The following is a 15,014-nucleotide window of genomic DNA, read 5'->3' as shown; positions in this document are numbered from 1 at the left end:
CTCAGGGGAGTTTAGTGAGGTGTTGAGGTGGTGAAGACTCAGCAGGTTAAGCAGCCTTTGGCTAGGTTCTGCTTCCAGGCGTGAGTTGGTAATGCAACATGGTAGGCCATAGCAGCATTTTTGCGGCTTCCATGTGCGCCCTATTCCATTTATTTTGTCGTACTCAAAAAGGAAGGATCCTTCTGACCCATCCTGGATCTCAAAGGAGTCAATCTATATTTGAAGGTAACTAATTTCCGTATGGAAAATCTGTGCGCCATAATGGCAGTGCAATCAGGAGAATTTCTCCCATTTCTGAATCTGACGAAGGAATATCTGCATATTCTCATTCACCAGGAACATCAACAATTCCTTAGGTTTGCCATTCTATGGCATCACTATCAATTTCTGGCCCTGTCCTTTGGGCTGGCCGCTGCTCTCAGGACCTTCTCCAAGGTCATTGTGGTGTTAGCGGCGTCCTTACGCAAAGATGGCATTCTGGTTCACCCGTCTCTGGACAACTGATTGATTTGGGCCAAAAGCATAGAAGAAAGTCACCTGGCTTCATGCAAGGTGGTCTCATTACTGCATGAATTAGGCTGGATGGTGATTTTGGCCAAGAGCAGATTATAGCCATCTCAGATGCTGGAGTATCTTGACATTCATTTCGATATGAAGCAGGGCAGAGTGTTTCTGCCAGATGGTCACATTTAGAAGTTGATGTCTCAAGTTCAAACCCTGAGAAGGGCTATTCCCCTGACAGTGTGGTCTTATCTTCAGGTACTAGGTTTGATGGCAGTCACTTTAGACGTTGTCCCTGGGCGAGAGCGCACATGTGGTCTCTTCAGCGCGAGTTGCTTTCCCAGTGGAGTCCGTAGTCTCAGCACTACATGGTAAGGATTCACTTGCCATTAGAGCTGAGCATCCACTTACAATGGTGGTTGCAGCAGATCGTCTCAGGAAGGAAGATTCCTTAGAGATACTGGAATAGTTAGTGCTCACGACAGATGTGAGCCTTCAGGGTTGGAGGTCTCACTGTCAGGAGTTGCTGGTGCGCAAAGGAGCGTCAGTGGAGCATCAGTTGATTGGAAGCATATGCACTGCAGTTTGACTGGTGTGCTTGAGGTTCGCTGAGCGTTTAGCGGCTCGGGTGGTCAGCATAATGTCAGACAATGGTGGCTTACATCAATCATGAGGGCAGAGCCAACAAGTGTCAGAGGAGATAGATACACTCATGACATGGGCAGAGCAACATCTTCTAGACATGTCCGCCTCCCACATTGCCAGAAAGGACAATGTAAGGGCTGACTTTCTCAGCAGACAGAACTTGGACCCAGGAGTTGTCGGATGAAGCCTTTCAGCTCATAGTTGCGCGCTGGGGTTACCCTTCTCTGGATTTGCTGACAACCTTAACCAACATGAAAGTTCCATAGTTCTTCTGTTGCAGAAGGGATCTGAAAGCTCTGGATATCGATGCTCTTTTTCAGGTGTGACCGTGGGATGGGGTGCTATATGCCTTCCCTCCGTGGCCGCTGATAGGCAGGATCATTTGAAAGATTGCAAGCCAGGTGAAGATTGTGCTTCTGGTAGCTCTGGATTGGCCCTGGAGACTGTGATATGCTGATCTGCAGATCAGCATATCACAGTCTCCAGTGGGTAGTCCCACTGGTCTCTGGTGGGTAGTCCTCTCAGGCTGCTGCCCAGGAAGAATCTGCTGTGGCAGGAACCCATTCTCTACGACAATCCTTGAAAGGACTTGGTTATTGAAGCATGGTTATTCTGCTACAGTGATTTCTACTTTGCTCTGGGATAGGAAATTTTCTATGCCTCTGGCTTATGTAAGAGTTTGAGGCCTGGTGTGAGGAGTGAAGTTCTCAGCCTCTCAAAATGGAAGTTCCATTAATTTTGGAATTTTTGCATGAAGGATTACTTAAAGGGGTTGGCCCTTAACACGTTGAAGGTTCAAGTGGCAGCTCTCACTTGTCTTATGGAGAGAGTCAATAGTGGGCTTTTGTCTTCCCATTCGGATGTGTCCCGGTTCTTGAAGGAAGTCGAGCATCTTCGTCCTCCCTTAAGAACATAAGAACATGCCATACTGGGTCAGACCAAGGGTCCATCAAGCCCAACATCCTGTTTCCAACAGTGGCCAATCCAGGCCATAAGAACCTGGCAAGTACCCAAAAACTAAGTCTATTCCATGTTACCATTACTAATAATAGCGGTGGTTATTATATAAGTCAACTTAATTAATAGCAGGTAATGGACTTCTCGTCCAAGAACTTATCCAATCCTTTTTTAAACACAGCTATACTAACTGCACTAACCACATCCTCTGGCAACAAATTCCAGAATTTAATTGTGCGTTGAGTGAAAAAGAACTTTCTCCGATTAGTTTTAAATGTGCCACATGCTAACTTCATGGAGTACCCCCTAGTCTTTCTATTATCCGAAAGAGTAAAAAACCAATTCACATCTACCCGTTCTAGATCTCTCATGATTTTAAACACCTCTATCATATCCCCCCTCAGCCGTCTCTTCTCCAAGCTGAAAAGTCCTAACCTCTTTAGTCTTTCCTCATAGGGGAGCTGTTCCATTCCCTTTATCATTTTGGTAGCCCTTCTCTGTACCTTCTCCATCACAATTATATCTATTTTGAGATGTGGCGACCAGAATTGTACACAATATTCAAGGTGCGGTCTCACTATGGAGCGATACAGAGGCATTATGACATTTTCCGTTTTATTCACCATTCCCTTTCTAATAATTCCCAACATTCTGTTTGCTTTTTTGACTGCCGCAGCACACTGAACCGACCATTTCAATGTGTTATCCACTATGACACCTAGATCTCTTTCTTGGGTAGTAGCACCTAATATGGAACCTAACATTGTGTAACTATAGCATGGGTTATTTTTCCCTATATGCATCACCTTGCACTTGTCCACATTAAATTTCATTTGCCATTTAGATGCCCAATTTTCCAGCCTCACAAGGTCTTCCTGCAATTTATCACAATCTGCTTGTGATTTAACTACTCTGAACAATTTTGTATCATCCGCAAATTTGATTACCTCACTCGTCGTATTTATTTCCAGATCATTTATAAATATATTGAAAGGTAAGGGTCCCAGTACAGATCCCTGAGGCACTCCACTGCCCACTCCCTTCCACTGAGAAAATTGTCCATTTAATCCTACTCTCTGTTTCCTGTCTTTTAGCCAGTTTGTAATCCACGAAAGGACATCGCCACTTATCCCATGACTTTTTACTTTTCCTAGAAGCCTCTCATGAGGAACTTTGTCAAATGCCTTCTGAAAATCCAAGTACACTACATCTACCAGTTCACCTTTATCCACATGTTTATTAACTCCTTCAAAAAAGTGAAGCAGATTTGTGAGGCAAGACTTGCCTTGGGTAAAGCCATGCTGACTTTAAACCATGTCTTTCTATATGTTCTGTGATTTTGATGTTTAGAACACTTTCCACTATTTTTCCTGGCACTGAAGTCAGGCTAACCGATCTGTAATTTCCCGGATCTCCCCTGGAGCCCTTTTTAAATATGGGGGTTACCTTGTGGCTACCGGTGCTTTTGTGAAATCTTAATCTGGACTTGATTTCTTGGTGGGTCCTACCTTTCGACCACGACATAGCCTCTCCTTGAAGCTACTTACCTTGAAGACAGTTTTTCTAGTGGCAACTGTTCAGCATGTTGGGTTTCCGATCTGCAGGTCTTTCTTGCTGTGAGTCGTTTCTTCATGTGACTCTGGGTGTAGTACAGCTTTGAACTGCTCCTTCCTTTTTGCCAAAAGTGGTTTCAGAGTTTCATTTGAATCAATATATTTCTCTGCCCATGCTGGACAAGAATAAAGATGAGAGTGAATATAGTTTCTTGCATGCCATGGATGTCAAGTGGCATCTGATGCAGTACTTGGGGGTTACTAAACCTGTCAGGAAGTCTGATTGACTGTGCTCCATGGTGGAGGCAAACAGGATGAACCGGTGACACGGCAACTATAGCCCGTTGGGTTAAGGAGGTCATCACAGCAGCCTATGTGGATGCTGGGATTCCTTTGCCGAAGCAGGTCAGACTGCATTCCACGATGGTTCAGGCGATATTGTGGGTGGAGTTTCAAATATTGTCTCCTGTTGAGATTTGCTAAGCAGTGACGTGGTGTTTTGTACACACTTTTTCCAAGCATTTCCGCTTGGACATTCGGACTCAGGAAGACGTAGCCTTTGAATGTGCGGTGTTGTCTGGACTGTGGGCAGCCTCCTACCCTGTTTGGAAGTAGCTTTGGTACATTATACTTATGGGATTGGCCTGCCTGAGTGCAGAGAGAGGAAATTACTACTTACCTGATAATTTCCTTTCTTCTAATGAAGGCAGGCCAATCCCCAATCCACCCTCGGCTGCTGATTTTTGCTTTTGGTTCGCCCTTCAGGTGCGGACGTTGCAGAGTGGTGTTCCTGCTATTCGTTGGAAGACTGGTAAGTATCTTAACCTATCCCTCAGTTTAATGAAGGTTAATTCTTTTGTCTGAGCTCAGTGTTTCCTGTTGGTTGGAAGCACAAGTGGTTAAGTATTAATAGTCATGTTCAATTATAATCATTGTCCACAGTTTGGCTTTTTCAGAGAATACTGGTGGGCTGATGGGGCAGGGCTATATGTCTGTAAAGTCAGCTTTTACTCTGTCTCCATCTGCTGGTAGAGGTGCATAACCTACTAGCAGGGATTGGCTTTCCTTCATTAGAGGAAAAAATTATCAGGTAAGTAGTAATGTCTCCATGGTTTCTACTGAAACTATAAGATTCTCCCAACATCCGTACATACACATCAGCCCCACAGTAATCCTAAGCTCCCATACATATTGAAGGAGATTGTTGCCCTCAATTTAATTGTCATCTTCAAACACCAGAGATGATTTCTTCCTCCTCCTGTATGTACTCCTTAGCCCTTTTGCCCTCTTTTTTTCAGGAAGCCCCTATTTTTTGTTTTCTCTAGCATTGCGATGGCCCCAGTGCAAACTAGAAATAGTAGTCTGCATGCAGTAGATACACCAGGGAAAATAGGAGTCTCCTATCTTCTGTTGCCATGTTTTTGGTTCCAGACCAGAATACTAATGTACCAGGGTTGCCACAGTCTACACAGACAGCTAGGGGTGGATTTAGATCTGTACACTTCCAGCTGCTTCCAATCCAAAAGTTTATTTGTATTTAAAAATCAGCAAACCTCTAGAACCTTCATACACCACAGATAGAAGAGGAGGATCAATAAATTAGAAAACTAGCAATGAGGCAAAGATGGGAAATGCATTCTGAACCAGCTCCCATGAAGTCTTGTGAGCACAGGGCCATTGATTATTCTGGATGATTGGATTCTCTCCGGCCTGTACTGTTGGTGCAGTGATCTTTTCTATTGCATCTCATAGCAGCACTGAGTACAGGTCTAGCAGTAGAAACCTAGTGTCCTAGCTTAAAAACTGATGTGCTGAGAAAGACTGAATACTGCACCACTTCACCGTAGGGTCCTTCTTCTTCTAGCCAAAGATAAGCACTTCTCTGTATGTGGATTTTTATGAAGTGGGATGGGTTGAGTCTTATTTAGAGACCTAATTTAGGCACTCAGCTTTTTAAAATATCAGCCTCTATATTACTTACATGCATTGGCATATGTGTTCCACTGAAAAGGTAATTAGCATAAGTCTTACATACATATTATCTTGTTATAAATATTCATAGCACAGCAGACAATTTATATGCAAATCCTGATTCCTGCACATCTGTTGTAGCTAAATAAATTTTACCGGAATCTTTTAAATATTCTACAGTTTATGTTCTAGGTTAATTCCAATGATGATGCTGGAGTCCTTACTGGAAACTGGTCAGGAAAATATACTAATGGTACTTCCCCTTTGAGCTGGACAGGAAGCACGGCAATTTTACAGCAGTACTACAACTCAAAAAGACCCGTGTGCTATGGTCAGTGCTGGGTATTTTCAGGAGTCCTTACTACAGGTAAGCATAAGCTTATCCCCTTCACAACTGTAGCAAGAAATAATAGAAATATCTACCAGTCAAGTACGAATTTCTTCATGCTGCAGAGCTGAAAAAAATTGTTTGTACAAACCGAGATAAAATATTTTATCTGCAGACTTAGGCTAGGCAACAGGTTATCTATAGAAATAAAAATGTAAATGTTCGTTTGTTCAAAATCTTATCTCTCTGAAAGTTCTTCACCGATTGCTTTCAAATTTTCACACAACGTTGCATTCGATTTCGCGCTGTTTTTATATTACCTATATTATATAGATGTCACAGCATGTTTTTACCTGTCACAGGTAAAAACATGCTTTTCGGGAAAAACAGCACCATCTGTTGGACATAAAAGCGACACACGCTATCTCTGACCAACGGACAGCAAATGCGCAGTAGAGAGCAACTCTACCATGCATATGCGGACTATAGAGCTCTGCGCTACGTGCTGGGTGTCACGGAGGGGAGGAGAAAAGGGCAGACGAGTCACCGCTCCGAGAAACGGCTCAGCCCGTTCCTCCGCCGCTGGGGAAGGGGGGAGGGAGTAGGGACTGCCGGACAGTTACACACAGGAGGAGGAAAGGGTAAAAGAGTCGCCGAGCCAGTCTGTCCACCACCGGGGAAGGGGGGGAGGGAGTTGGCACGGCCGGAGCAGAGCTAATGCGCATTGTGAAATTAAACCAGACTGAGCCACGGCAATGCATGGCCGGGTACAGCTAGTATAAAATAACCGTCCATTGCTCCTACCATGTGACAGAGGCCGGTCAATGGCACCGATAGCCCTGGTCACACGGTAAGGGCAAAGGGCCATTGGCGCCATTTTGATTACTGGCAGCTGACGGCCCGAGAGCAGGAGATCACTCCTGGGACCCCCGCTGGACCACTAGGGAATTTTGGCAAGTTTTGGAGGGGTCGAGAGGCTGGGGGGTTGCAATTAAATAAATTTGAAGGGTTGGAGTGGGTTTGGGTTTCTTTTGTTTTGTTTTTTTACCGTACAACCCCGTTGTAATTAATCAAATTTGAAGGGTTGGGGCAGGTTTTGGGGGGGAAGCCAAAATAAAATCAGCCCGAACTGCGGGAAAATGAAATTTCCCATGGCAGGCCGATTATAAGTTTTGGGGGGGGGGGGGGGGGGTGTCAGGAAAGTCTTGCGGTGCAACTGCGCGTCCACTTATAACTAGGGCTTATTTTTGGAGTAGGGCTTATATTTCAAGCCCTACTCCAAAAATCCTGAAAATCAAGCTAGGGCTTATTTTCGGGGAAACATAGTGATATTTGAAAATTGCACATGGCTACTACAATATGTTAATTATAACCGAATAAGTCATTATTTTTTAAATTCTGTAAGAAGCCTTCTCTCCATCCCCCCACCCCCAGCTGCAGCCTGGCTTTGGAGTCAGCCCATGATATCTTTACCTCATGTATATTTGATCTGATTGGCTATGATGTCACAAATTGCATCTTAAGAACATAAGATATGCCATGCTAGGTAAAACCAAGGTTCATTGAACCCAGCATCCTATCTTTGATATTGGCCAGTCTGGATCACAAGTACCCAGCAGATCCCAAAGAGTAGATCCATTTCTTGTTGCTCAATCCCAGGGGTAAGTTTGGACTTTACCAAGTCTGCCTGGCTGCTAATGGTTTATGGAGTTTTCTTCTAGGAACTTGGCCAAACCCCTTTTAAACCCCATTATGCTAGTTGCCTTGACTACATCCTTCAGCAACAAATTCCACAGTTAGCTTGCTTGTCATGGTTTCGTCTGCTATGCAACTCCCTGCCAGCAGAGGTCATCAGTGAGCCCTAGACACCTCTTTGCTGATCACCTCATACGGCAGTTTCAGCCCTGCTTAATTCAGCCTGTCCATTTCCTCAGTGCCTCTTCCTTGATCTGGCCACCCTTGTCTTGCTATTCTGCCTTGCCTTGTGGCCTACCTTGCCTTGCAGCATAACGTGGCATCCTGGCTTGCATTGTGGCCTATCTTGGCCTCCTGTCTTGCTCTGTGGCCTTCCATGCTCTCTTGGGCTTTCCTGTCCTGCTTTGTGGCCTTTGGGCTTTGAGTTTGCCTAGCCTGCATTGTGTTCTGTGAGAGCTTTCTTGTTTCCTGTTGCCTATTCTAGTCCAATCCTGGTCCTGTCCTTGTCTGGTCCTGCCCAGTCCAGTCCCTTGCCTCTGGTTCAAGCTTGCCCTTGATTCTAGCCTTACTTCCAGCTCCCAGCCTTTACTGTGTTCTGGCCCCCATTTGGGATTCTATGTAAATGGACCATTTCCCTAATGAAGATACTGACAAGTTGAGGGGCTGAAGGCAGCTTAGGGACAGAATAAAATGTCATCCGAGAAAATGGACTACAGACAGTAGAAATTGGGAGATCCATAATGAAATGTGCAGAGGTGGGTCCACTTCGGTAGGGCAGTAATTAGAGCTATGACTTTGGAGACGTTTTGAATGAAGTGCTCATAATAGCAACGCTCAGAAGCATTCGAACACATTGAGATCCAAAGGTATCTGGGTCCATCTCAAACCCTCAAAATGAGATTATATATTCTAAGAAGTGGACTTGCTTCTGTTCAAACATACACTTCTCAAACTTGGTGCAAAGCTGGTGTTGGTGAAGATAAGAGAGGATCTCTGTATCTGCCTGTTATTGAGAGTGGTGTTAAACTTATGACACACAGGATTAGCCACAGGTCAAGGACCTTGTTAAAGTATCTCTCAATCATATAACTTTTTAATTTTCCTAGAAGCCTCTCATGAGGAACTTTGTCAAACACCTTCTGAAACTCCAAGTACACTACATCTACCGGTTCACCTTTATCCACATGTTTATTAACTCCTTCAAAAAAGTGAAGCAGATTTGTGAGGCAAGACTTGCCTTGGGTAAAACCATGCTGTCTTTGTTCCATTAAACCATGTCTTTCTATATTTCTGTGATTTGATATTTAGAACACGTTCCACTATTTTTCCTGGCACTGAAGTCAGGCTAACCGGTCTGTAGTTTCCCAAGCAAAAACTTACTGATTCCTTTCAGCCACCAGCAAGGTGATCCTATCCTCTCAGTGCTCTTGCTGGATTCCTTGCCAGAGTTTCCAAGTGATTGACTATAGCAGCCCTTACAGCCTGGAGTTCTAATTGATATTTATTTTTATTTATTTATTTATTTAAAACAGTTTTATATACCGATGACTAGAAAAAATCCATCTCAACGGTTAACAACAATTCAAACTAATAGAAACCAAAGAAAGAGAAAACATGAAATTACATCTTGTCGTATTATAAAATATTAAAAACTACATTCTAAAATCTAAACAGATTCCCAGAATTAGGAATAAAATACTACAATTTAAAAAGCTTAAGAACAGTATAAGTTAAGTAAAAGCCGATTCCAAAGGCTGCTGATTTATCTGAGAATAATATATGCCATCTATTCCTCTGTATAGGCTTGCCGAAACAGCCATGTTTTTAAATCTTTCCGAAATTGTTTTCCATCGTGCTGTACTCTTAAATCCAATGGTAATTTATTCCAAAGCTTCGGACCAGCCAAAGATATAGCACGCTCTCTCACTTCACACAAGTGGGCTGATTTAATATTTGGGATAGTGAGAAAGACCCTTATTAGATTATCTTAAATCCCGTTGTGGTACATGCAGTCTTATCGTCGTGTTAAGCCAATCTGTTATTTCTCCATATAAAATTTTATGGATAATACAGAGTACCTTAAATATTATTCTCTGTTTGATTGGTAACCAATGTAACTTTTTCAAAACTGGGGTTATATGTTCCCTCCTTTTAGTGCCTGTTAATAAACGTGCTGCAGTATTCTATAAAATCTGCAAGGGTCTCAATGTAGTTTTCGGTAGTCCTAAAAACATTGCATTGCAGTAGTCCAATCCTGTGAAAATCATTGATTTGTAAAACCAGTCTAAAATTCTCATGTGATAACAGTGTTTTCAGTTGTTTCAATATCATTAACTTCCCATATCCTTCCCTTGTAATCTTTGAGATGTGATTTTGGCAATTAAATTCTGTATTAATATTACAACCTAAATTCCTTGTTACATGTTCACATTTCATTTCCTTATTCTCAGTGGTCAAGCCTAGTTTTGATTCATTGTAAACCTTTTTCCTGTCTAAAATAATAAATACAGTTTTATCTAGGTTTAAAATTAGTTTCAATTGTGTCAATCGTTTTGCCGTACAGCCGGCGCCATTTTGCAATGGCGCCGGCCGTACGGCAAAACGATTCGACTGCAGGAGGTCGTTCCCGGACCCCCGCTGGACTTTTGGCAAGTCTTGTGGGGGTCAGGAGGCCCCCCCAAGCTGGCCAAAAGTCCCTGGGGGTCCAGCGGGGGTCCGGGAGCGATCTCCTATGCTCCTGATGTCGTTTTGCCGTACAAAATGGTGCCGGCCATACGCTGTATGGCCGGCGCCATTTTGTACGGCAAAACGATTCGAGTGCAGGAGGTCGCTCCCGGACCCCCGCTGGACTTTTGGCAAGTCTTGTGGGGGTCAGGAGGCCCCCCAAGCTGGCCAAAAGTCCCTGGGGGTCCAGCGGGGGTCCAGGAGCGATCTCCTATGCTCCTGACGTCAGGGGACAAAAAACAAAATGGCGCCGGCGCTACCTTTGACCTGTCATATGACAGGGCAAAGGTAGCGCCGGCGCCATTTCTACAACGCACCGCAGGCCCGAGAGTAAAAGATCACACCGGGACCCCCGCTCTGGACCCCAGGTAATTTAAGGCATTTTGGGGGGGGTTCGGGAGGGTGGGGGATTTATTTTAAAGGGTCGGGGTGGGTTTTAGGGTTGTTTTAGTGTGCCGGTTTTTCCGCCCTTCCCCTCCCCCTTCCCCCGATTTACGATTTTTGACGATAAATCGGGGGAATTCCTATTGTATCGCGCTTCTAACGATTTTTGACGATTTAAAATATATCGGACGATATTTTAAATCATCAAAAAACGATTCACATCCCTATTGGCCAATAGCTTTAAAATTAAAGTAGGTCAAAGGCTGCTGCTCTTGAAATTCACTACAGGCTTGATTAGTGCTCACTGGGTTTTGGATGTCCTTTTCTTCTCCCTGTTTTTGTCCCTTTTTTTTTTCTTTTCTTTTAGAGCTGTCCCTCTCTGGGTTTCTCATGAGTTGTGCTCTATCAGTGCTAGAATTCTGCAGTGGTTTCTATTACATTGCTTCAAAGTCCATCCATCTGCTGCTTCCTAAACCAGTTCCCCAAATCCCCCAGAAAGTAGCCACAATTTCCCTGCTGTTTTCTAGGTAAGAAACTTAGCTTAGAAATGGGAATGTCCATCTGGTTCTGACTCATCCTCCTCAGGACTGTACTCCATGGTTAGCCAGGTACCCTTTATCTCTACTTCCTCCGCCTCTTCTCCCCTTGCTGTTCCTCTCTGGTTCCTTTCATGGGAACTAGCAGCCTAGTGATGAGCTGGGGGAGACTCCCTCTGACTCAACCTCTTTTTTTCACCTCCTTTCCGAAACTAGGTGATTGGAATCCTGGAACTGTTAGTCCTACTAGAGTAGCTCAATTAACACCAACTTCAAGCTGCTGCTGCCTTTTGCTTAAGTGCTGCCTTTTTGCGCAGAGACCACTTCCAGCACACCTCAGTCATCACACCCACAGAGGAGGGAGGTGGAAGCTGAAATGAAGTCGCCTGGGTCATCAAAAATGCATTTAAATGCCGAAACAAAGGCATCACAATCTGAAATCAAAGGATCCTGTTTTTCCCACCCAGGCTAGAGCCTCCCCAGTCAGTAGCGATGATATGTACACCATTCTTGATCTATGGTCAGGAACATATGAGGCCTGCAGAGTAAAGACTATAGAGCACTGATTCAGAAAGCTCCAGTAGGCTTTTGGATCTCCAGAAAAGCACAGGGGGGTTTCCACCCGAGGTTCCTTATGTAGGTTCCACAGCTGCGAGGGATGTAGGAGCTGATGGAGGCATTGGCTATGACTGTGATCCAGAAGCCCCAGGAAGAGTGTTTGGAGTGAGTGCATTAACTTGCTCCTGCAGGATTATCAGGCATTGGGTCATCTCTCCCAAGAGCTTACCCAGGGCTGCCAAACACGGTGCCAGCTCAGTGGGGTCCATATTGGCCAGAGCTTGATGTGACAGTTGTTGTCTATGAGTTGCCCCAGGAAAAAGTAGCCTAGCAACAGGAGAGTCCAATATAGGTCATTGACCGAAGTAAGACTTCAAGTGGAGCCCTTCGGGCCTGATGGCCACCAAGGCATGAGATTTGGATGGAAGCCCCTGATGCAGATAAGGAACAAGAGTCCTGGAACAAACAAGGTATACGGTATCAAGACAGAAATCAGGCAGGAATGCTGTAGGTACAACCTGTAGATGAAGAAGTCTTCTGCACACAGGATTGGAGCCAGAGAGCAAGGTCCAAAAGGTAGGACCAAGCTCTGGCAACTGACTGATGAAACTGCCTTAGTATAAATATAAATCTATACAGAAAACAAGATGGCCTCAGGGGGGAAGCAAGATCCATTGGATTGGAAAAACTGGCTAGATAGTCCAAAATAGCTCACAGTACCACCTGCAGGCTGAAGGAGAATCCAACAGATCCTTAGTTATATCCTCCAGTCTCACAGTTCCTCTACAACAACATAACAGAAAAAAATTCTAGTATAGGAATCTCCCCAACATCCTCCTCAGCAAAAAATTCATTTACTTTTTCTACCATGGCCTTCCCCGAGTGTCCCTTTCACCCTTGGTTCTGCAATGGTCCAAGTGACTCCCTCCCAGACTTCTGGCTTTGAATGTATGTGAAACAGTTTTCATTAGCTTTTGTTTCTATGGCAAGCCTCTTTTAGCTTCTTTCTTAGCCTGCCTTATTAATGTTTTACATCTAACTTGCCAGAGCTTATGCTCTTTCCTTCACACATTATATGACCTAATCGTATCCCAATCCATGCAAGGTAATGTGGAATACTTTTTGAAATGTGGCTGTTCCCAGGGATTTCATGGGACTGCAAGAGACAAACTTAGAGACTTTAAAGGGGAAATACTGTCAAAGGTGTTTTGTTGTGGGATTACCTGGAATCTGCCTTTCTTAGCTTTGCGTATTTTTGATTTGCTATTTATTATCTGACCAGTAAAAGTGCTTTCAGGGTCATTTTGTGTTTTTTCTCCTGAATTGATAATCGTACTTTTGTATTTCCTGTTGTAAGGGTTCTTGAGTAAAAGAGTTATCGCAGTGCTATGGGGAGTGGGGTTCAAGCACTCGTGTGTGCTTTACATGGGCTACGCTGGTGAAACCGCTCAAAGGAAAAAGGAACCAGAGTCAGTGGGAGGCAAGCAGCAGATAACTGGCATAGCTGCCATGGATCAGAATATGTGTGAGGCAGGCCGCAGGGGCCTTGGTTACCCCTGGTTTCAGCAGCCAGAGTTTGTGGGAGGAGGTAGGCATTAGGGGCCGGCTTAGAAGAAAAGTTTAGCAGCAGTAACTGCTAAAGAAAACTGTAAGTGCTCTGTCTGTTCCGTGAAGCAGCGTTAATGGTAAAAAATGTAGGGGGGATCCGAGGTCTGGCAGCAGTGGTATGCAGTGGGAAATGGAGGACCCGAGGAATGGTGGCAGCAGCATGAGATAGGGTGAGGGGTAGGAGGAAGGTTGGAGAAATTGTGACTGGAGGAAATAACTAGAAACAGCAATACATTCTGATGAATCCTACAGCTCTCTAACTGCAAAGGAAACAGCAATATGATGTCATTAAGAAAGGTGCATTTTCCCATATATTTTGAAACCAGAGAGAAGGCAGCTAGATGACTGTAAGCATGCTGATCTCAAACCTTCAAAACAAACTTTAAAAAAAAAAATGTATATATATATATATCCAATATCTCCCCTCCCATTAATGTTTGTAACATCCATTAATGTATTTGAGCCAGTGTTAGCCTGTTAGACAGGATTGTTAAGTCTGCACTTACTTCTCATGTCCTTTCCTGTTTTTCAGTCATGCGGTGCCTGGGTATCCCAGCCAGGAGTGTAACCAACTTTGCCTCAGCTCATGACACTGAAGAAAATTTAAAAGTTGACGTTTATCTGAATGAAAAGGGAGAGCAACTGAGTGACTGGACATCAGACTCTGTTTGGTATCTATCTTTCTAGCTTTGCTCTTTATTGCTGTTTTTATGCTTTTTGTCATTTTTCTGAGCAATTGTGGATTCTGCTTTTAAGGATCTCTTCTGTCATTTGGTCCACCATTAGTAGCTAAGGTTTAGGAGAGCAGCTTTCAAAGCCATTTGTCCATGTGCTTTCTCTTTGAAAATTAATTATAACGTCTGAAGGTACAAAGTACCCTTGGACTTTGCACTTAGGTGGTGAGCTGAAAAACTGCTTCCAAAGAAAGTATGAGAAATGAAATGTTTCAGTATATATCTTATATAAATATGCCACAGCCTAGATCAGTAGTATACATTCCCAAACCTCGATGGCCACCAAAAGGTTGCTTTTTCAGAATATCCCTAATGAATATGCATGAGAGAGATTTGTATGCACACTGCCTCCATTGGATGCAATATCCTGAAAACCTGACCTATTTGTGAACCTCGAGGGCAGGGACTGAATACCACTGACCTAGATGGTCCTAGAAACTTGGCGCTTATAGTTTTGGATTTCTTTCTGCTGTTGTCTGTTTTGTCTTGGATTCTCATCTGAGAGTTCATTAGCATCATGAGCCGGATGAAATGTTTTTTTTATTTAATTTGGATGCTTGTTACTCGCCTTATCGCATGAATGCCCAAGGCAAAGTACAACATAAATCAAATTTTAAACAATGAAATTAATCATATTTTCAAAATACATGTAGATAAAATTAGCTTCAAAAATATAAATTATAAAACAAAAAATATCATAAAAACACAGTCAAGATAAAAATATAGGTCACAGTAAACTACACTTCCTCATTATAACAAACCCCCAGGTAATAGATGTCTTAAGAGGAGTCAATCCAACCCCAAAATATTTTTAAAATTC

The 15,014-nt window shown here is 43.6% G+C and overlaps 1 protein-coding gene across 1 annotated transcript in view; it reads left to right on the top strand.

The window, feature by feature from the left end:
- TGM4 (transglutaminase 4) overlaps positions 1-15,014 on the top strand; it is a 77,321-nt gene that overhangs the window by 30,051 nt on the left and 32,256 nt on the right. The window contains exons 7-8 of the mRNA XM_029589691.1: positions 5,820-5,994; positions 13,993-14,131. Of these exons, the coding sequence (XP_029445551.1) occupies positions 5,820-5,994; positions 13,993-14,131 (314 nt within the window). The remainder of the gene's footprint in view (positions 1-5,819; positions 5,995-13,992; positions 14,132-15,014) is intronic.

The sequence above is a fragment of the Rhinatrema bivittatum genome, chromosome 2, assembly GCF_901001135.1.
Source record: "Rhinatrema bivittatum chromosome 2, aRhiBiv1.1, whole genome shotgun sequence".
In the NCBI taxonomy this organism is placed as follows: domain Eukaryota; kingdom Metazoa; phylum Chordata; class Amphibia; order Gymnophiona; family Rhinatrematidae; genus Rhinatrema; species Rhinatrema bivittatum.
This window is presented reverse-complemented; position numbering and strand designations above follow the sequence as displayed.